The 23,277-nt window shown below is 37.7% G+C and overlaps 1 protein-coding gene across 2 annotated transcripts in view; it reads right to left on the minus strand.

The window, feature by feature from the left end:
- The window catches only part of TRHDE (thyrotropin releasing hormone degrading enzyme), a 371,512-nt gene that overhangs the window by 149,009 nt on the left and 199,226 nt on the right, over positions 1-23,277 (minus strand). For both annotated transcript variants that reach the window (XM_084795149.1, XM_084795148.1), the window contains exons 4-5: positions 21,724-21,878; positions 18,983-19,096 (exon numbers count right to left, since the gene is read on the minus strand). In XM_084795149.1, the coding sequence (XP_084651275.1) occupies positions 18,983-19,096; positions 21,724-21,878 (269 nt within the window). The remainder of the gene's footprint in view (positions 1-18,982; positions 19,097-21,723; positions 21,879-23,277) is intronic.

Consider the following 23,277-nt stretch of genomic DNA (forward strand, 5'->3'; position numbering starts at 1 on the left):
TGTAATATAAGAAATAAAATAAAATAGTTAGCTACAGTGAATAAAATGGTTTTATTTTATGGACTAAAGTTGCCAAAGTAATTTTTTTAAAGCTATACAATAATAAAATTATCTATGATGACTTTCTCTAAAGAGGTAGAAATTCATCTGACCTTTAAATTATTTGGTGTGTGTGTGTGTGTGTGTGTGTTGTGGGTGTCAGTGTATGTATAGTATACTCATAGAGAACATGCAATTTCTCATTTTTATTTTACTTACTTTATATTTAAGGCTAGTAGGATTTGTGATCTTACCACTTTCTAAAGGTAACACATAAAAGAACATGGTCATATTAGATACTTAGAAAAGAATCAATGTTAACAGTAACCACAAATTCCACATCTTAATATAGATATTAATCAAATTTTTACACGTGTCTTCAACAGTTACAGTAATATAAAATGTCTTTTTGTTTTCCCGTGTCATATATATATGTATATGTATATTACATGAGAACTTTACAAAAAATAAAAACTGAGTAACTGTATAATTGTTTATGAGAACCACAAAGCCACTATTTTACTTGTCCATTTACTTCTTTAATAAATATCTATTGAATTCTCACTCAGCAGTTATGGAATAAATGGTTGACTAAAACCTACTTGCTAATCTTGAACTCAGGAATAGAAATGAAGTACAATAGGAGGACAGATACACAACCAAACTATTATAAAACAATGGGTGCTATAAACACAAAGGACGAAATGATTGATTAGTTCACGAAGGTTTACCGGACGAGGCAGCATCCAAGTCCATAGGTGATAGATGAGAGAGAGGGAAAGGAGCCAGAAAGGAACAAATCCAGGGCAGAGCAAACATGCAATGAAAAAGCCACACCACTCAAAGCCTCAATTATCAGCTTGAAGAGTTTGGTCTTAATGAACGGGCAGGAGCAGGCATCGTGACATAATAAATGGAGTGCTGTAGCTGTGGTATACCAGATGGCTAATAGAACGAAAAGACAGGAGTGACCACTATCCTAAGAGAGACAGAGTGGGGATGATGTATTAGGACTGTTTACTGCTGAGGAGAGTTGAAATAGGGAGAGATTTTAAGCATTTTTCATGTTTTGAAATAACCATATAGCTTTTAGCATTAATAGGGCTTAAGCAGAAAATTTGAAGACTACAGACAAAACCTTCTGAAAAATATACTTTGAAGGCCACACTATTAAAAAAAAAAAACCAGGTTTTACACAAGGTGGAGAAAAGTGACTATGAGCATGCACAAAGAGCCTTGCTGCAGCGACTGCAAGTGAAGACCTGGGTCTAAGAGAAAGGACTAAATTATCTCCTGACAACACAAAGTAGTTTCTAATAAAATACTATGAATAGAGCCCTGGAATTCACTCCTAAAATCCAATTTTTATAGCACCAGCAGCTCATGGACTGGTTTTTAGCTGTGTATGTGAAGGAAGTTAAGAATTCTTTTTTTAAATTAATTTATTCTTGTTACATCTCAATGGTTATCCCCTCCCTTGTATCCTCCCATTCTTCCCTCCCTCCCATTTTCCCCTTACTCCCCTCCCCTATGATGCTCCTGAGGGGGACTACCTCCCCCTGCATATGCTCATAGGGTATCAAGTCTCTTCTTGGTAACCAGCTATCACATCATTAAGTATCTGGGAAATTATACTTCCTGGTTCTTCAGAGTGGCTTCTGACGGCACATGTCAAGTCCAAGGGGTTAGATGCACAGATGGCTACTCTAGACAGTCGGTGAACATGGTCTGTCAGGAGGGAAGGTGAAAGCAGTTCCTACACAAAGGATTGTTAATGGATTGAAATACTAGTCAGGTGCTCTGACTATCAAAAAAAGGAAGGAAGAAGGAAGGAAGGGAGGGAGGGAGGGAAGAAGGGAGGGGGGAAGGAAGGAGCAGAGAATGCTGCATCAAACCAAAGATGAGGAAGATAGGGGACAAGGCTAAGACAACTCATGTAGTGGTGAGATATTCCAAGATATACTGAAAGTAAAGAAAAAGATCTCAAGGCACACGAGTTGCGTCCAATCAGCCACAAGGACTCAGTTATCTCCTGCACGTATGGATCTGAGCATAAACTATTCTTAATATTCTCTAGACCGAAGAGACCTAACACCAGAAGTGCATACCTGCCTTTCTCTGGCCATATGACCTTTGAGATGACATAAACTTTTGACATCTCAGCATCCTCATTTGTTCCCCTGCGCTGCTGTGAAGACTGAATAAGTGAATTAGCTCTGCATATATTTGTTGAGCACCACGTGGACCCCAGATGGATCGCTTGCCTCTAAGGAAAGACAGTGCAATGGATCCTACATTCAAAGACTTCACAGTAGTAGAAAGAGGGGCAAAGTTGAAAGCAAATACGAAAACACAACCTGTTGTATGTGAGGATGGAAGTGGGCTCAGGACACAGAATAACCACACTGAGAAGGCTGTGATTCACTACGCCTGAGGGAAGCAGGGAATGCTTTTAAGCAAGGGTTTAAATTGAAGTTTGAAGAATTACTTAAGTATTCTAGGAATAAATGACAGTAAAGGCATTTGGAGCAGAAGGGACTTTGTGAAGAAGTCAGGGAGCACTTTCAGCACAGTCTCTTGGAAGAGTCAACACAGAGAAGCATGCATAGCACAGGGTAGGGAGTGAATCACAAGTAACGACAGAGAGGCACACACAGCATCAAATCACCAAGGGCTCTTGGAAGCCGCAGTCACATCATGTCCTGGGACCTGCACTTTGGAAAATCTGAAGGGTCATAAATTGCTGGACTAGAGCAATGAGCAACTAGAAAGAGAAATGGGAAAATATTGCATGACTGAGAAGAAAAATCACACCATATAGCCTTTCTCTTTGTGACCACAAAATGCTATGCCAATTATTTCCATAAAATTTAGCCTCATTCTCTGACGGGCAAGGTTGGTCAAATGAAATATTTACTCTGGAATCCCATGTGCGAATTTTCTGTAAACAAAACTATGGGAATAGGTGTACATCTAAAACAAAAATACCCCAATGGGTTCAAGTATTACATTTCTATTCTAATTTTATCCATTTATGTAAAGCAGTTCCTTTTTCCAATTTTTAATGTTCACAATACTCTCTTTCATAGAAATAAAGACAGTTCTCTAACCTTTGGATTCAATTCAATGAGAATGTCTGGCTGAAACGATAAAAGTAGTAGAGTGAAATTGTATATATTTACTGTCTGCCTCGTGGAAGGTTCTGTGTTGTGCCCTGGGGAAATACAACAAAGACAGAATCCGCACTTCCAGCAAGGCATTTTACAGCAAGGAAGGCAGATATGAGTATAAATGCTTCATATTATTCTACAATGCCACAGTATTAGTGGGATAGAGCATTATAAGTAAACTTGCTTTTAATATCTGTGACCACGCTGTTTTAACTCTAACTATCATGAAGGGAAGGATCTATCATATTTTTACAAGTCCGGAATCCGAGCCTCCACATGAAAAAGACTTTTTAACATTCCACGGATCACACAAAATCCCACACAAGTCGACATTAACCTAAGCTACGACTTTATAGAAAGCTTTAATGAGGATGACTAACATACCTATCACTGCAGAGTTAGACATTGTGCTCTTGTTTTTCATGACCTATTCAAACTGTGACAGAACTTAAACAGAGGGGAAAGATCAAGAATTCAAACAATAAAAGAAAATAAGTTGGAGAAAAATAACATTGAAGTTGTCATGCTTTGTAAATTACCAACACAATGTCCTATTTGTGAGTGTTAGAAACTATCTGGACCTGAGTCCTTATAATGTTGAAACTACTTTATATGCTTTCTGTTGTCATTCTGTTTTTCATAGTTCTAAGAGTACTTTAGGCATTCTGTTTGAAACAGCTAGATTTATTTGTAGAAATTACATAACCATTTAACTGAGTAGTTAATATTTTATCCATAGCCAGATCATACTGATAAAAAGAATAAAAATAGAGAGCTAGTGAAAACAAATGTCGTTTTCATATAATAATGTACTTCAAAATTAACATTTCAAAGACTCATGTTTAAAATACACATGTGCAAGATGTTAATAATCATTTACATGTACAGCTTGTTAAAACAGCTCATTTCTATTAAAGTCAAACTTGTATAAACACACGTATATATAGCAGGCATTGAAAAATAATTTAAAAAGTAATCAACATTAATGCCTACAATGAAACAAACATTCAGTGAAAACATTTAGCTCTGTGTTTGTTTACATAACCTTCTGCAGAAAGCACTGCAGGTGCACAAGACTCAAAGCAGCTCTCTATCGATGTAATATTATTTTGTTATTTCACATAAACCTTTTGACCAATGATTGAAATTATATGTTCAATATATTTTCTACTATCAACTACAATTCTTCCATTTAAAAGCCACAAATTCCCTAAGAAATCTTGACCAATGTATATACTAAACGTGAAGTCACACTTCCATAAAGATATCTTTGAAGATTTTATAAACCTCTCAAAATCCTACCTAAATGTTAGCACATGTCTTTATGAGCTACGATACTCTCAAACATGACTAACTCAGAGCAAGTGGGGTAAATTGTAACTCTTCGGAGATTGCAGCCTCAAATGCCTGATATCTTCTTTCATCATCAGGCTGAATGTGGCATGTTTTTTATTATCCAAGGCTTGATGTGTCAAATGGGAAAAAGGCTAGATGGAACACAAAATGTCCTAAATTGTATACAACCAAATACTGAATCATCTGCAGATGCGCCCGTGAGCTATTGAGATACGGTAATATTACCAAGCACATCCTGCAATCCCAGCACATTGGGAGTATAGTCAGACCAACTGAGAGTTTAAGGCAAGCCTCAGATGTATGGTGAACTGAAAACTATAGACTAATAGTGAAAACAGAGGCCATGGTGTTGAAGGACTGTACAAAGGGATACATGGGAGGCCTTGAATGGAGGAAATAGAAGGGAGAAATGTGGCAACTATAATATCAAAACTAAAAATTTAAAAGTTACTGTATTTTAAAAAAATTTTTAAATACGTATTATATTAAAATCTTTCCTGATTCCCCCAAATATATTTTACCATCACTCATATGTTAATGAATTATGATAATCTGGATTCTTATAGAATAGTTTTGAATATGCTTCCAGTGTCAGTCATGGTAACAATTATGAACATGTTGTCTCATATTTTCTAATCTAGCCATCTCTCTGATTCACTCTGAATCATCTGCATATGCCCTATGATGTAATATAACCCTCTCTAAACATGAATGTGTGGATTTCATTACTTCTTTTCCTGTTTTCTGTCAAACAGCTAGGCAGTGTGACTTCACTTTCTAACGTGTAATCTATTTCTAGTTTTGGTATCCTCCCATAGCTCCGTGAAAGAGCTCTCATTACAAAGAAAGAATATGTTAACAGCAATTCCATTAATTCTGTTTATGTTCAGATCACAGTTGCTTGTTAAGTTTTTGGGCACACCTCATATTTTATTATTGAACACCTCCTATTGGTGACATTTAGAGTTAAATGATGAAAATTATAGTTAAATAAATGTCTGTACCCTGAAGAGTTGTGCTGCCTAGTAAGAAAGGTACACTTCCTGTCCTTTATGAGTTGGCATCAGCACATTCCTAATCTTCTGCAGTGTCACTTCCCTTGGAGACCTTCACATAATTTGCATATCTCTGAAAGGTAATTCTTCTATATCATTTTAATAAACCTGTCTGTACTCTCGCCCTAAAAATATTTTCCTTTATGCCCAATCTTATGACCAACTGAAAGAACATGTCAATTAAGTCAAATTTGTCAAGAAAATTCAGAAGAGAATGACTGTTTCTCACATATGTTACAAAGATTCTCCAATATTTTGTAGATGTAATATCAGGTGCACTGAGATGCCTTAATGTTTGATTGACAGAATGCAATTAAGAGTATTTTAGTATATGTTAGGTACATATTTTAAACAGATTCCATTTTTGTTTGAATTCTAATGGAAATTTTTTTCACCATTCAAGTGTACAGTCATTCTAAAGATGATCTAATCAACTCCCAGACATTATTAGTACAATTACAAAATGAGGACTTTAGCTTTTATTTTATTTTGTGAAATAATGATCCAAGTCATCTTAAGTCTGTAACAGTTTTTGTTGATTATATTAATGTATTTTAAATAGCAGACATATGTCATTTAGGTCTGGTGTTTAGCGATATCAATGGTCAGTTTGTTGAATAACGACCTCAGGAAAAGTACACTTGTCTAAACAGAGGTAAATTTGTGTTTCCAGTGAAGATAAAAGTTTGCTAAATGTAAAAGTTTAATAGGTGGCATCAAACAACTTCAGAACTCAGCTCCTGAAAGTCCATATACATAATCAAATCCAATAAACTACTGCAAAGTATGTTATACCAGGTACCCAGTATGTAGTTTACAAAGGTTCTTTATTCAAAATGCAAAACCTGGAATTAAAAACCTATTACAAAAGAGCAAAAATACTGAAGTATAGCATCCCAAATCCATTCAGAAAAGGAGTGGATGTTTTCAACTGTTATTTAATTTCCTGCTCTTGCTAATATTTTGGCACGTGATTCACAATGGAAGCAGGAGAGATGTTGGTAAGACAAATGACAGTAAAAAGCACAATTCTTAGATTCTTCTCACCATGCAGTGACCTAAGCAGCATGGATGTCACAGGTGTGAAAAAGGAGAAACAAGATGACATGGAAACTAAGGGTCAAAGAGCTGAAAGTTTAACCTATGAAACGGGCAAGAAAGCATTAAATCTCTTTATTAGAAACTATAAGTATAACATTTCTCTGGAAAAAACAATCAGGTTTAGCTGGTTATAAAAATGTCCGTTTCTCTGAGACCAGGAGAAGATCATTCCTTGATCCTCTTTTGAACTCCTCTGTCCCTAACAGAGAAACTAGCAAAAAAAAAAAAAACTATGACCAGATAAGTCTTTGTGACACTGTGAAAGGTGAACAAGGCATTGTAGGCTAATCCTTGCAAACCTTTTATCTCTTTTTTTTTCCCATAAGCAAATGGTACAAGCACAATAGTTGGCAAGAAAACAAAATATATTATCTTGCGTGAAGTCAAATTATTTTCAATCATGATAAGTAATATGGCCTATCAGCTCTCAAAAGAAATGAGTGATTTACAGCAAATCCCCTTGTTGTTTTGGAGAGAAGGCAATAAACTTCGAATAGGAAGAGTTTTAGATTTCAGTAGGTCCTTATCTGGACTACATCACAGTTCAGGTCCTTCAAACTGGACCAGGAAAATGTATGCCCTTAGTGTCAACTTTTCCCACAGAAGGGAAAACCAATCTACTTTGGTTTTAACCAGACAATTGAAAGAATATATAGAACTTAAATCAAAGTGTATTATCTTCAACACTACCACACAGCAAAAACAAACAAAAACAAAAGCAAAAACAGGAAAGCAATTGTTTGTTGTTTGCTTGTGGAGAGCAATTTATTTTAAAATATTTGCCTCCCTTCTAGGCAACACTTAACAGTTTAGGAAAAATCAAAATTGAGGAGCAAAGTCTGAGCAGAAAGAAAAGCAACAGTTAAACCAAGTGGTCACTGTAGGCAAATAAATCTCAACCATAAAAGAAGCTGTGTAAAGCATTTAAAATAAAACGACTACCTGTCCTTCTTGTGCTGTGATTCAGGTAAAACTTTGAGCCATGTGGAGCATGTTTTAGTTGCAGAGCAAATTTTAGTAGTCTGAAAAAAAAAAAAAGCTACAGCTCTGCGGTTTGAGCTTCTCAAACAAAGCCACTGCTGATAGGGATGTGGTGGGTCAGGTGGAAAGGAAAAGGATATGCACACTGAAAACTCCACGCAGAAGATAAAACGGGGTGTGCATGAATGTAAAATACTATGACACAGCAGTTCTAAGGCAGCATTTACAGGAGGATTGCTCCATAGAATATACCACAGTAGATGGCTCAATTTAGGTACTTGTTAAATCCTAGTCAGAAATAAATAGAACAAATGAAATGCATGAGCGGATAGAAAGGCAAGAGGTGGCATCAATACAGCCAAGCAATTCATATAAAATTATCAAGCTCGTTACATTCTCAGGCCTGAAGAAGAGCATCACTGAACTGTAAATAAAATCTGCAGAGAAGAAACATAAAATGATTAAAGGAGTGAATTGGACACAGGTGTTCTTGAATCAGGTTCTTATGATACAAGCTGACCAAAATAGGACTCTAGTGGGTAGAATTTTCTACCCCCAACCTCTAGAAGAGTTGAGAATATAAAGACAAGAAAATTTCCAAAGAGAACTGCTTAAACCTATAAATGGTCGAACGAGGAAAGTTATTCAACATGCTGTAATATTGTTTGGTATTGCAAGAGCCCTTTGCCCACGAGGCACAATAGTGATGCACCTTAAAACATAACAGAGAAGACAGACACCCTCAGCCTGACAGAATGTCTTACTCTACCTCACAGTCCATCACATATGTGACCTGTTTGGTCCACACAGTACTTGTGATAATGATATACATTATTACAGCCATGAGAGTCATAAGGCAGCCAGTATATTAAACAATATCAAACCATATGATATTTTTTCTTTCACAAAAAATCCCTTCCATGCCTATTTTAAAATTTGATTACTTGCACATGCTGCTTTGTTGTTGCTGAAATCCTTGTCTAGTATCTTATGAACCTAATTTCAAGTAATCTTGATAAAAGATGGTGACGCATCAGAGGCGTGAGGGGCTGAGACAGCGTCCCCCCCCCCCACGTGCTCAGAACTGAGGTGTCTTTTAATTTTTTCTTTAGCTATCCTCCGAGACCTCCTCTTTAGTGTGTTCAGGTTAAAATCTATGACCAGCAAATGCTTTTTACTTAGAAAATTGTGAATATTACCAGAATTTATATAACTTATATGCCATAGGAAGATTATTTTTTAACAAACATCAAGGACAGGGACATATAAAATATGGTATAATCTGCTATGACCAATATTATACCCATCAGAATAACAATGCCTAAAAGGATACTTTGGCATACATTTTTTTGCTGTTTATTGAAGCAAGCCGGACTATTCTGTTTATGGCAGACTCTTTGTAACCCTCGGCAATCCTGCCAGCAGCAGGAAGGACAAATGCCGAGGCTTTGGTTGGTGAAATGGCCCTACACAGTGTCTAATTCAGTTAATGTTTTATTGGGTTTTAAATTCCTAAGGAAATATGCAAAGTCTTTGGCACCATGCAAATCTGAACGAGTTCTTCAGAAGAAACCCGGTATTCCCCAGGTAACGTTCACTTACCTTTGATCTCTAGGTTTAAAGTATAAAAACCTAAAACAATGTCTATCTGGAAAAAAATTAGCTTTGCTTTGTACAAAATCATCCATCAAGAAGATGTGCAAATTTCTCTATTTGCAGCTTTATTTTACATTTTAACATCCACATAGGAAGAAACGTTGCAGTCATCTGAAAGACCTCTGAGGTACTCAGACTGGCATGCCTGTGTGGCCATCCTGACAAACTGAGCTTCCTTACGCTCTTCTACAACTGTGTTAGTGAGTGACAGCTACAAGCTAAACAAGAAATACACACACACACACATGCACACACACACACACAGGCACACACACCTTGGTTACACTGAAGTTCTTCTAAAGATTCAATCACCCAAATAAAGCCAAGTTTTTTATTTTTATTTTAGAACTATAAATAAATGTAAAGAAAAATAAAAACTATCAACAAATTTTAAGCAAAAAACAAAACCGTCTTAAAGTCTGGCTATAGGAGGTGGCCGGTTCAGCTCCTTATCTGTCATTGCTAAGAGTCTCAGCTAGAGTCACTCTCATAGACTCCTGGGAGTTTCCATTGCACTAGGTTTCCGGGTTGTCCCAGAGCTGCGGCCTGACTCTGGTTGTCTTTCCCAGTACTCTCTCCCCCATCCTGCCCACACTGGGCGCCTCATGTTCCCACCCCTACCCCTATCCCATCCTGGTCCCTCCTCCACCATCCACAGCCATCACCCCTCTCCCCATGACGTCTATTTTATCCTCCCTTCCCAGTGGGAGTCACTTGTCACTCTTTGAGCCTTCCTTGTTACTTAGCTTCTCTGGGTCTGTGGATTGTAGCATGGCTTTCCTTTACATTACAGATAATATCCACTTAGAAGTGAATACATACCATGTTAGTCTTTCTGAGTCTGGCTTACCTCACTAAAGATGATCTTTTCTAGTGCCATCCATGTGGACAAACTTTATGATGTCATTATTTTTAACAGCTGATTAACACTCCATTATGTAAGTGTTACACATTTTCTTTTTTTATTAATTTTTTTTTAATTTAGCCACTTTCCATCCCAATTGTAGACCCCTCCCTTGTCTTTTCCTGGTCCCACCGTCTCTCTCTCTTTCCCTCCCTCCCCCCATCTTAGCCCTCAAAAAAGGGGAGTCCTCCTCCCCTACCATCTGACCCCAGCTGTCAGATTTCATCTGGACTGCCTGAATCCTCTTCATCTGTGGACTGTCAAGGCTGCCTCACAAGTGGGAAGTGATCAACAGGTGACCAACAGAGTCCCTGCTCCCCATATTAGGGGACCCACATAGAGACTGAGCTGCCTATAGACTAGATCTGAGCAGGGGGTCTAGGTCCCCTCCATGCATAGTCCTTGGTTGGTACATCAGTCTCTGCAGGTCCCTCCCGGGCCCAGATTTGTTGGCTCTATTGGTCTCCTTGTGAACTTCCTGTCTCCTCTGAGCCCTTCTGTCCCCCAACTCCTCCATAAGGTTCCTTGCACTCTTCCCAAAGTTTGGCTGTCTGTCTCAGCATCTGCTTTGATCCCTGAGCTAGTTGGAGTCTTTTGCAGAACCTCTATGGTAAGCGCCTATCCTGTTCCCTCTCTTCAACTGTGTTTGGTGTCTATTCTATTAGGCCTTCTGGGTGAGAATTAAGCATCCTTCCTTGTGTCCTCTTTGTTATTTAGCTTCTTTAGGTCTGTGGAATGTAATATGGTTATCCTGTATTATATGGCTAATATCTGCTTATGAGTGAGTACATACCATGCATATATTTCTAGGCCTGGGTTACCTCACTCAGTATGATTGTTTCTAGTTCCATCCACTTGCCTGAAAATTTCAAGATTTCCTTGGTTTTAATAGCTGAGTAGTACTCACTTATATCTGCATACTAGCCCAAGGGGCATGTCCCATGAAAGTCTTCACTAACCAGGAGACTGGGATAGAGGGGAGGTCATCCTATTGGGACTCTAGATGAGAGAAGCATGGGAGAATGGCAAAGCAGAAGGATCCAGAGGATCCTAGAAACCTACAAGAAGAACATTATGATAGGCAGATTTGGGCTCAGGGGTCCCGCTCAAACTATGGCACCAGCCAAGGACAATACAGGCTGTAAACTTCAAAACCCTACCCAGATCTAGCCAATGGACAGGACATTCTTCACAGTTGAGTGGACAGGGCAGGACAACACAAAATAACTCAATGGTATTTTGGGAAGGTTTTTGTCTCAAAATGGTTTATCAGGACATTTTATTTTCAAGTTCACAGTTCTTTGGATGATATGTTATTTTTCTAATTTTTAATGGGATTTCTATGTGTAAAAATATTTGTTGTGGTCTCTTTGTATTCTCCTTGTTTTTGTTTTTGTTTTTTTGTTTTTTTGTTTGTTTTTTGTTTTTTTTTTTGGCTCTTTTTTCATTTCTTTTCTTTTTTGCTTGATTGTCTTGCCCTTTTCTGGTTTGATTGTTTTCACTTTATTATTATTTTTATACACTTGTTTGTTTCCTAATAAGAGAACTCAACAAAGGTGTGGATTTTGATGGGCAAGAATGTGAGGAGGGTTTGGTGAAGGTTAAAACATAATCAAAATGTATTGTATGAAAGAAAACCTATTTTCAGATATTTTTTCTCATTGTTCATTTTCTTAAGTTATTTATTTTTAATTTATTCACTTTACATCCCGATTATAAGTCCCTTCCTCATCTCCTCCTAGTCCCACCCTCCGTTCCCCCTCTTTCCATGCTTTCCCTATTTCTTAGAAAGGGGAGCCCTCTTCAGGTACCATCTGACCTCAGCCTATTGGGTCTCATCAGGACTGCCTGTGTCCTCTTCCACTGTGGCCTGGCAAGGCCACCCTACCAGGGGAAAATGACCAATGAGTGGGCGACAGAGTCCATGTCAGAGGCACCCCCTATTCCCCATATTATGGGACCCACCAGGAGGAAGGGGACCACTCCTCCATTGCTTGTGGGAATGTAAACTAGTACAACCACTTTGGAAATCAATCTGATGTTTGCTCAGAATACTTTCAATTAAAAAAAAAAAGACACAGAACCTTGAGACTTGCTGGAAAGTCTTTAATTTTTTTTTTCACATTTAGAGTCACTTGAGATTAAAATATCATCCAATTAAAACAATTGAATCACCTTGTAATTCCCTTTTTTTTTATTAATTTATTCTTGTTACATCTCAATGGTTATCCCATCCCTTGTATCCTCCCATTCTTCCCTCCCTCCCATTTTCCCCATAATTCCCATTTTTGATGAGTCAAATGCTTTACATGGATTTTGGTCACAACACACAAACACAAGTATAAGGAGAATTAAGTGTGTTCGTGGTGTATTTACTTGGCATCCATTATTTACAAAGTAAAATTCTAACATTTATAATCATTTTGGCCTATCCCTTGTCCCATAGTGCTACTAGGTGAATATATCTTTATTCTGCTCAACTACAGGCAATAGCATTGATATGCCAACTCTCATTGTAATGCATATTAAATGTCTTTAAAAGAATGTGACAGCATTTTCCATACAGCCACACAGTGACATATGGGCATAAGAAATGAACAGCTCATGGAACAAGTAAAATACCAGCCTTAATCAAACTCTTTTTTCTTCACTTATTCTTCATGGGTTAGAATAATTAAGAGATTTATATCTATATTTAAACCCAAAAAAAAGACCTTGGTATTCTCAATATTTTAGTTCACCAAAGATTTTCTATTTCTTTTTGAATGAAATAAAATAATTTAAAATGTGAGAATAATTTTTATTACATTGATACGGGCCTCAAGGCAGAGTTCATTTTTCTTATATCAGTTCTGCCTATGTCAGAGACTACTGGGGACATTTGGTAACAGCTTTAGGCAATACACTTAAGATGCTCTAAACATTTAGCATAAAGAAGTTTAGTTGATTAATTTACATGAATAATTTTCTTTATGCCTAGTGTTCTTTATACAATTAGGGAAAATTCCCAATCTGTACCCTTTACCAGTGTGTAACTTTACACTTGCTGATATGAGAGGCTGTCTGGCAGTTTAATTTCTTTAATAAACCAACAGAGACCTGTGGCTAGTAGTCACAGTTGAAGTGCATTCTTAGAGAGTGTCCTGAGACTGCAGTAGGTGCCTACAAACTATTTAAAACAAGTGAGGATGAGAACGTATGTAATACACTCCGGGAGCATGGCTTGGCATACATCAGAATCTCATCTATAAATAAGAGATTCCTCATAGAAAAATTCACTGATTTCCAGAATTAAAATTATGTTATCATGGACTTGTTCTCAAATGGAAGTGATCAAGAAGTATTGAAGAACATTAAAATATGTCAGTTTATCCTTTTGTCCTTTCTGAGAAAATATCAGTGTTCTTCCCCCTTAAGTATAGGGATCAAGGTAAGGCCCTGGTACGTGGAAGACGATAGCTGTGCCACTAAGCTAAATTCCTGTTGCAATAGAATTCAGTGTCCATCAATACCAACCTGGAGCTTGAACCATCCAATAATGTTCCCACTATCCAACAGTGATAAAATTATATCAGCCCGGGGCTGGAGAGATGGCTCAGAGGTTAAGAGCACTGCACTGACTGCTCTTCCAAAGGTCCTGAGTTCAATTCCCAGCAACCACATGGTGGTTCACAACCATCTATAATATGATCTTATGTCCTCTTCTGGTGTGCAGGTGTACATGCAGACAGACTACTGTATACATAATAATAAATAAATCTTAAAACAAATTATATCAGCAGAAGAAGGAAAACCCATCCCATGAAATACACCCTCAACCATCTGCACCTTGCTAAGAAGTGATCTCTTTCAAACACCACGATGTTTTCTGACACGTGTATAATGCAGTGGTTCTCAACCTGTGCGTTGTGGGCCTATTCATTTCAAAGCCCTCACAAAATCCATGGGAGTGTGTTTAGTACAATTATCTCACATTTAAAATGAGGACCTAAGTAAATTGTTTTCTTATAATTAGAGTTGATTTTTTTCCAATCCGTTCTTCTGACCTTACATCATACTACCCATAAGTACTCATTTCTATAAAAGGCAAAATTCAGATATGTTCCCCAAGGGGAGATGGATATTACTGCGTTTTTTTATTCCACATAGTAGTTGTAATGTAAAAGCTGGTTGCTTTGGTATTGACTACTGGTTCTGAAAACATGTGGCCACTCACATAATCACAACCTCCAATTCTTAACTAAGCATGGCTGTCAGCCCAAATCAGAACAGAGATCCTTAACAATACCATATAATTTTGGGATTCTTTATTGCTGTCCTATGCAGGGTATATCGTTATAGTAATGTCCCTAGCAGATTGTAACTCTACTTCAATGTTTGAGTCCTGTTGTCTAAAAATGATCAAAAGCACTGGTTTTTGAGATTAGACACAAACGAATGTCTTTACTCCTGACATGAGCCTGGCTTCTGGCTTTTCTATTTTCAGCTCAGCTCTGGTGCAGACCAAGACATGCACTCACAGAAGAGCTTCTGCACATGCCAGGACACTGAGTCACTGCTCACACAGCCATCGCTCTTACTCTGTGAACTGTTTGTTTCACTCTTTAACTGGTGCCATTATGAGAAATAGAGCAGGCGCAGCCGTATGGCCACTTGACAGCCTTTCTTATTTATGTGGCTAACTTATTCTTGAAATTTTATTTTTCAAAGAAAACATTACTGTTTAATGGGGGAACAGTCTTTACATAGAGTTTCTTATTGTGGGTTTTCTGAGTTTAGCAGGTTGAAGTATTTAATTAAGTTAAAAGCACAATTCCTAAAAACAAAAAGGCTACCAAAGATCAGAAAGCATTGGCATTTTTAAAAACTAAAAATGAAGAACATTTGTTTCTACTCACTTTTTTTTAAATTTTTTTTTATTATTAATTTATTCTTATTACATCTCAATGGTTATCCCATCCCTTGTATCCTCTCATTCTTCCCTCCCTCCCATTTTCCCCTTATTCCCCTCCCCTATGACAGTTCCTGAGGGGGATTACCTCCCCCTCTATATGATCATAGGGTATCAAGTCTCTTCTTGGTAACCTGCTGTCCTTCCTCTGAGTGCCATCAGGTCTCCCCATCCAGGGGACATGGTCAGAGGTGAGGCACCAGAGTGTGTGAGAACGTAATATCCCACTCTCCACTTTACTGTGGAGAGTGTTCTGTCCAATGTCTAGATCTGGGTAGGGGTTTAAGGTTTACCGCCTGTATTGTCCTTGTCTGGTGCCTAGTTTGAGTGGGACCCCTGTGCCCAAATCTGCCTATCATAATGTTCTACTTGTAGGCTCCTAGGACCCTCTGGGTCCTTCTACTTTGCCTTTCTCTCATAAATCTCACATCTAGAGTCCCACTAGAATGTCCTCTCCTCTGTCTCTGTTTCCTGGTAAGTGAAGGCTTTCGTGGGACATGCCCATTGGGCTAATATGCAGATATAAGTGAATATATACCATTTGAGTCTTTCTGCTTCTGAGTTAACTCACTCATTATGATCATTTCTAGCTCAATCCATTTATCCACAAATTTTGGGAATTCCAAACAGAGAATTCTCAACAGAGGAATATCAAATGGCTGAGAAACACTTAAAGAAATGCTCAACCTCCTTAATCATCAGGGAAATGCAAATCAAAACAACGCTGAGATACCATCTTACACCCATCAGAATGGCTAAGATCAAAAATTCAAGCGACACCACATGCTGGCGAGGATGTGGGGAGAGAGGAACACTCCTTCATTGCTGGTGGGAATGCAAACTAGTACAACCACTTTGGAAATCTATCTGGTGCTATCTCAGAAAAATGGGAATAGGGCTTCCTCAGGACCCAGCTATTCCACTCCTTGGAATATACCCAGAAGATGCTCCAGCACACAGCAAGAAAATTTGCTCAACCATGTTCATAGCAGCCCTATTCATAATAGCCAGAACATGGAAACAGCCTAAGTGTCCCTCAGTAGAAGAATGGATAAAGAAACTGTGGTACATATACACTATGGAATACTATTCAGTTTCTACTCACTTTTAATTGTAAGGGAGCTTTCTTTGATTTCTTAGTCTGATATGGTAAACCTTCTGAGCCCCTGTAACTGTACCATTACTAATTCACAAGTAATTATTATGTATTGACTCACAATAAATAAAATCTTATATCTTAACACCTCAAGGTTCTCATGTTTCCAGTATTTAACCTACAAAAAGACGAGGGTCGCAATACATCAACTATACTTTATGATCATTTTCAAAACACACTATGATTTGCATTTCTAATATAGCTAATAAAACTCACAAAACATATCAAGACAAAAATCTAAGGGGATTGAAAGCAAGGCTATACGGCCATGCTTAAAACCATCAAAATCTATCTGTTTTCACCCCACGTACAATTCTGCTGATTACTCTTTAATCTAAGATGTACATTTCACAATGATGAACAGAGCAGACTTTATTACAAGCAGTTGAACGAGTTTTTTAAAAAGCCTTACCTATATGGGCAACATGTCATGGGTAATAAGAACATATTTTAATATTGAGACATAATTAAATTATAAATTGGTGATAGTCCACCACATAATGAAGATTTTAAAGCTGGAAAGTTACCTAAAATCCAAAAGCTACCTTTGGAGATGTTTCAATAATCTTAAACACTGAAGTTTTAAAATTTCACATTTGTTAGTGAATACTCCTGATAATATTGTATAGTAGCAGTGACTATTCAATTCTTTAGGAGCTTTCAGTTTACTGATCTTCTTGGCTTTTCAGTTTTGGAGATTAAGCAAGAGCCTTGGGCAGTCTAGGCAAGCACACTACCACTGACCTGCATGGTAACCATACATCCTACAACTAAGCCACAACCCCAGCACGAGCCGCAGTTATTACTTACTTCCATGTTGTCACGAAATGCTTCAAATAACATTATTTTACATTGCATCATAAATATGAAACTAGAGCACCAACATGCTACATATGTAAAATATGGGTAGAAATGCACGTATATAACTAAAGCCCATTGATAACATGTTATTAGTGTAACTTTTTCCTCTAAGAAATAAATTAACCCCCCTTTTTTTTTCAGTAGACATCAGCTGAATTTGGCGTAGAAAATGTACTGCTTTGCAATAATTTTGAAGTTGATCAGGGTTTCCAGCTCTATGAGTCATATAGGAAAGGATGACAGTTGGATGATCACCTGTTATTATTGAGTGAAAGTTCAAAAGAGATCATTATAAACATATATGAGAACATGATCTCAAAATGACCACTGATAAGTGGATGTATAAAGAAGAATGTGGTTGAATACATGACGGAAGATTCAGCCTTTAAGGTAGAAGAAAATACTACCACATATGACATCACACTAAGTGATACAAGCCAGATGCAGATTACTGCTTCACAGACTCGTTGAGTGTGCAAAATCCAATGGAGTATATGGAAGTAGAGACTAGGTTTGTGGTTTGGCAAAAGCAGGTTGAAGGAGGAACCAAGACGCTACACAAAGGACACAAAGTTTCTTTAAGCTGTGAAAGAAGAGTAAGTCACAGGAGCAATGGTTCACTGTTGTCCTGTTAGCTCTCCTCACTAGGTTCTACACTAACACTTTGCTAAAAGAAAACATTTTATGTTAAGTGTATTTATCTCAAAATAATACAATGACTGTAAAAATCCTTTCATAAGTGACAGATATACTTATGGTATAGGTCACACTGATCATTTCATGAATGTAAAATAAATAAATTGCAGCATTGTCCTAGTAAATGTGAAAGATATCTGTAGGGCAGTCAGTGACATATATACATATATACATATATAAGTATATATATAAACATATATATATGTTAAATTTGAGCTTCTGAAAGCTAAATTTTAGCCTCTAAAAGTTAACTGTGGTACACTGAAATTATTCAATGTATTAATACCAATTAAAATTAATTTCATGTTAATATTAATAGTGAGCTCTAAAACAATATATATATATATATATGTTCTATTCAATAGCAAAACAGTCAACTATAGATAAATGGAAACTTATATAAAATGAAAAACTAATGTAAAAAGACAAAAATAAAAACCACATTGTCTTCTCTTTATTTGGGGAGATTTAAAACATCACAGCTTGGGGCATAAAGAGTCCTACCCAGAGTTCATAGTTCGTAACATTCCTAAAGCATGAATATAACATGTACAATGCTATAAGTAAGTAAGCTTATATATTATAAAGTTACCTAATCCTAAAATATACCTATTGATAGTAATGACACATCATAATACTTAATCTAATCAGTATGTTTCATGTCTTAAAGGTAATATTGCCTTCTCATTTTTCTTTATTTTTAAAATACCCCTATACCTAAAATATCATTTATTACTTACAGTAAACTTCTCCATTTTAAAGGATAATTTGTTTATATTATAAAATTCTGCAATCTAAAATGCTTCTACTAAGTTAAGCTATGGCACTTTGAAGGCAATATATTAACAAGTCAGATTTTATTCAATGTCTTTTAACAAAAGGTAACTTCTGAAATTGCAACAATCGAATTCTGGTTCATTTTCTTTTATTTGCAGAAGACTTCTTCCATGCTTTGACCAGTGCTTTCAGGTGTCTCTAATGTTGAAATAAACTTGGTGCATAGCATCTCAACCTTTCTCTCAGGAATTCCATATAATTAGAGAAAAGGGCACTTACCATGTTCCAGGCAGGGTAGAGGTAGTCTGTACCCACAAATTCAAAATAGTGAGCAAAGCCTTCCTTCAACCACACATCTTCCCACCACACTGGAGTCACAAGGTCACCAAACCACTGGAGGGACAGAATGAATGCTCATCAGAAAAAGTAAAAGAGAAGCAGCATCTTTCACAGAATGATTTCATCTAAAACTCGGACAGACTGCACTGTGACTATAGTAACTGGGACCAAGTCAATTTTGTCATCTGAAAATGTGTTATGCCAAGACTGTAGTGAGTAACGCGACTACTTGGATAACACTCATATTTTATGAATGTGCTCAGTGAAGAACAAAATAACAATCAAGGAACCCAGTGTGAATACTTAAGTTGGTGACGAAAGGACCCAGGAACTAAAGCTAGTGACAACTGTCTTCAGAGATTGGAAGGCCATTGTACAGAAGGAAAAAAAAAGACTTGATTCTTGTGACATTAAAGGGACCGCATAGGATGAATGAATAGAAATTAAGAGTAGCTGGCATCTCCTGGAGATGCAAAAGACCCTAGCTGGTGGTCCAGAAGAGCTGCCAAAAGAGGTAGTGAGCAGCTCATTGAGAGATAATGACACATCTCCCTCGGAGGCACAGGCAATTTAGACACCATATTGACTAGAGAAAGCAACCAAAGGTCTGAAGACCCTCCATGCTAGACTGTCATGATAAATACGAGTAAAGGCAATAAAACCTGACATAGCTCATGTAAAGGTTTTAATCGGTGTTTTGATTAAATAGCAATACACTTCTCTGAAATCTTTATCTGTTTATCTAAAAATGTGTTACAAGCATTCAAAAAGAATTGAAACTCAATGAAAAATAAAACATAGATAATGTACATTCTCATAGAAGTGACAATTATTATCCATGGAAAATTATGTAAAAAATAACAACTAACAGCATGCATTCAAACCTTTAAAAAGTGGCAGAGGGAGGAAGATGGGACTGCTTGTGATTGCACCAGCTAGGTCATTCCCTAAACAGATGACAATTTCACTGAAACTTGTCATAAGGAGCCAGCCATAAGATAGCCTTGGGCAAGAATATTCCAGGCAGACAGCAGATATGAGTACGCCACGGAGGGAAGACTGTGTGAGAGTATATTCCTAGAGAACCAGAAGATGTGGAAAGCTAGATTCTGGCTGACCATGTAGACAGAAGAACAAAACAGTCTTGACAGATAAAGACATATTAGATCATACGGATAGCTTGGGGACCTGACCAAATGTTTTGCTGTTAATAATAAAGTATCATTTCCTTTAAGGACTCTTTAATTCAAATATAAAGAAAAGATAGCTCCAAATAAGGCAGCGGCCAGATAGCCTCAGTTTTCAATGGTTTTTTTCCTCCACTATATCCAGAATACAGCCCCTCTTCAGAATTGTGACAATAAATAGGTGTGGGGGATAATAGAGAAACCAAATGTGACAATCACAGTGAAAATCGTGACACATGTTTCTCTAAGCTTCGGTTTCACTTCTTCATGGTAAATGAGATACTACAACTGCTACTGAGATACCACAGGAAATGAACACATACTAAGAACTGTGGGAAACGCAGAGCCCTCACCAATTCCAGTGCATCACTGTGACTCCTTCCAACAGGACCACACATCTAACACCACTTACAAGAATATCCCCAAAGGAAATCACATTTGCCTCAGAACTGTAAGTCAAGAGGGAAGCCACTCTAGCCCTGAGGGACCCCCGCTACGCCTGCACTGGCTCCTCTGTAACCTGAGGTCAGAAAGCTGTCTGGCTTGGTGAGCATAGGGTCCAACTCTCTCACTGGTTCACTGCAAGTGCGACAGTTACTCCGGCAAGCAGTTACTCAATGTAGACTTCATAAAATCATTTAACTGCTTCCCTTTTTTCACTCTCAGCACTTTTTACATGAATCCCTTTTCAGTTTTCCTGGATTCCAAAGGGACTTGGATTTAATAGTATATAAAGTCACACGGCACCACAGTGAAATAATTGTGGAGTTTAAAGTGTAAATGGCACCGAAAGTTCCTAGCAAGTACATTGGGCATGGCTTCCTATTTGCAATGTCTGTCTTCAGTCATTTTTCTCACTAAGTTTAAGATGTAACACGTGTTGCAAAGTAGGGTTCTACTACCTTCCCCTAGAACAAAGGTTCATAAAATCCAAATGACATTAATTTTTTTAGCTTATCTTCATGATGGAATTGTCCAATTTACATATGAATTTTTAACTATGCCAAGTTTTTAAAAATCACTCATTTGAGAACAAAGAGTCTGTAGCTGCATTAGTGAAAAGACTTCTCATGTGTCTACATGGTGGGGAAAGAAGATTAACAAACTGGTTTTGGCAAAAGCATATTCTGACATATAAACAATGCAATAAATCCTTCCTCTCAATGCACTTACCATATACACATACTAATAATCAAAGAAATGAAAGCATGGCTGACCAGCAACTATACAGGGGATCTGAAGGAGCAGCCACTCCATCACACATTTTAACAAGACCCAGTGGCAGTTGCTTACTCGATACCATCAGTTTGTGTGTGTGTGTTCACCTTATCGTCTGAGGAGAAAAAAATTATATGTCATGCAGAGAAACCGCACGTTGCTTTGTTTAAAACAGATGGGAGGATACAAACCAAGCTCCTCCTCTGGATGTCCGGAAGTCACCCCACATTCTAGACAGTTTCACATTATACTTACAACCTGTTCCTTTTCCCGTACCTGGTGACATATTTCATGAACAATGACCATGGTGACATCCAGCAAATAAGAAATAGATGAAACACTGGGATCCAGCAGTATTCTTTGTTCCACAAAAATACTTAGTCCCCAGTTCTCCATGGCAGCATAGGGATGCTTAGGCACGGCTAGAAGATCTGGAAAGAGAATGAAACAGTTCCAAAAGGTTTAACGACACTAGATCCTAAATTTCATAGCCTAGAAAGTTCAGAAATCCTAATAACAGGAGCTGCTTGCTCTGTATTACTTTTTTAACTGAACACTGAGCCGTCTCTACATGAGAGTAGAAATATAAACCCTCACTATCGATGCGGGCCATATTCATTCATCACAGCTCATCCTCAGGCCCGGCACTCCAGGTGGCTGCAAGCATCCCATCCGCAACGTTATTGATGGGACCATCACTCTAATAAGTTTCAGAAAATCAGAAATGCAGCCGGAACCCAGAGTCAAAGGCGTTGTGCCTTCTAATGGAAAGATAGTCAGCTGAATGCAGGAGTGAGGGCATCATCGCTTTTTATCTCAAATCTACCTCAGAGAAAACATTTCATGTTAGCTTTAAGATGCGGTGTCATTGGTTTTCTAATTTCTTAAATTCCTGTACATTCTTTTTAGTCCTGTTAAAAATAAAATAAAATGCTACATTTAATCTTAGGGAAAACTGTGACAGTGGATGTGGTGGCAAAGGGAAAATAGAGGGGACCCATGGGCTTCAGCCTGGGCTTGCCACCATCAACTACAGATGTGACATCCGTAAATCACTTAGTTTCTCGGGACCGCAATTCCCTCACCTATAAAGTAAGGTTATTGGCCTTTTCTTTAAAATGCCTTCCAGCTCAGGAAAAAAAAATCCATGATTAGATGAGTCTAAAAATGTGTGCTTATTTTAAAAGGCCGTCCAAGTATGATCAACTTCTGATTACGGTGAGCAAAAGAAGTTCATGTTTCTCTTCCTCACCCTGCACCAGACTCACTGAAATGGTAAATAAAATTATTTAAAAAGAAAAAAAACTAATCCCCAGGCTTAAAAAATAAACCTCTCAGTGGATCCGAAATGGAGCCCGAATGTGAAGTGGTTATTACGCGAAACTATGGACCTGCTGGTCTCTGGCTCCAAAAGTAGGCAGTGGCGGCTGGAAACTGGCTCTGGCAGGACACAGTAGTGCCAAAAAGACCGATGCCTCATCCACTGTTTGATGCCAAGGGCTGAGGTAAGGCACACACACTGAGAGTAGAAAATAGCTGGCACTCACCGCCTCCTGGAAGCGCTAGTAAAGGCCACCAAGGATTTGAACCTTGGATCCTAAACCTGTGTTCTTAATCATAATTACTACCCTCGCTGCAAAATGGAAATCTTTATCAGAAATGGACTGGTGTATTCCAAGGCTACCAATAAATTGTTTGAGAATGTTTATTATAGTATTGTTACCAAAAGTGGAAAGGGGAAATTAAGTGCCTTTTCACCAAGATAATACACAAAGAAGCTATAAAAAGCACTCCATAAAGGAATATTACAGAGCAATTAAAGTAAGCGAC

Source organism: Acomys minous (genome assembly GCF_964271855.1).
Source record: "Acomys minous genome assembly, chromosome: 9".
Lineage (NCBI taxonomy): Eukaryota > Metazoa > Chordata > Mammalia > Rodentia > Muridae > Acomys > Acomys minous.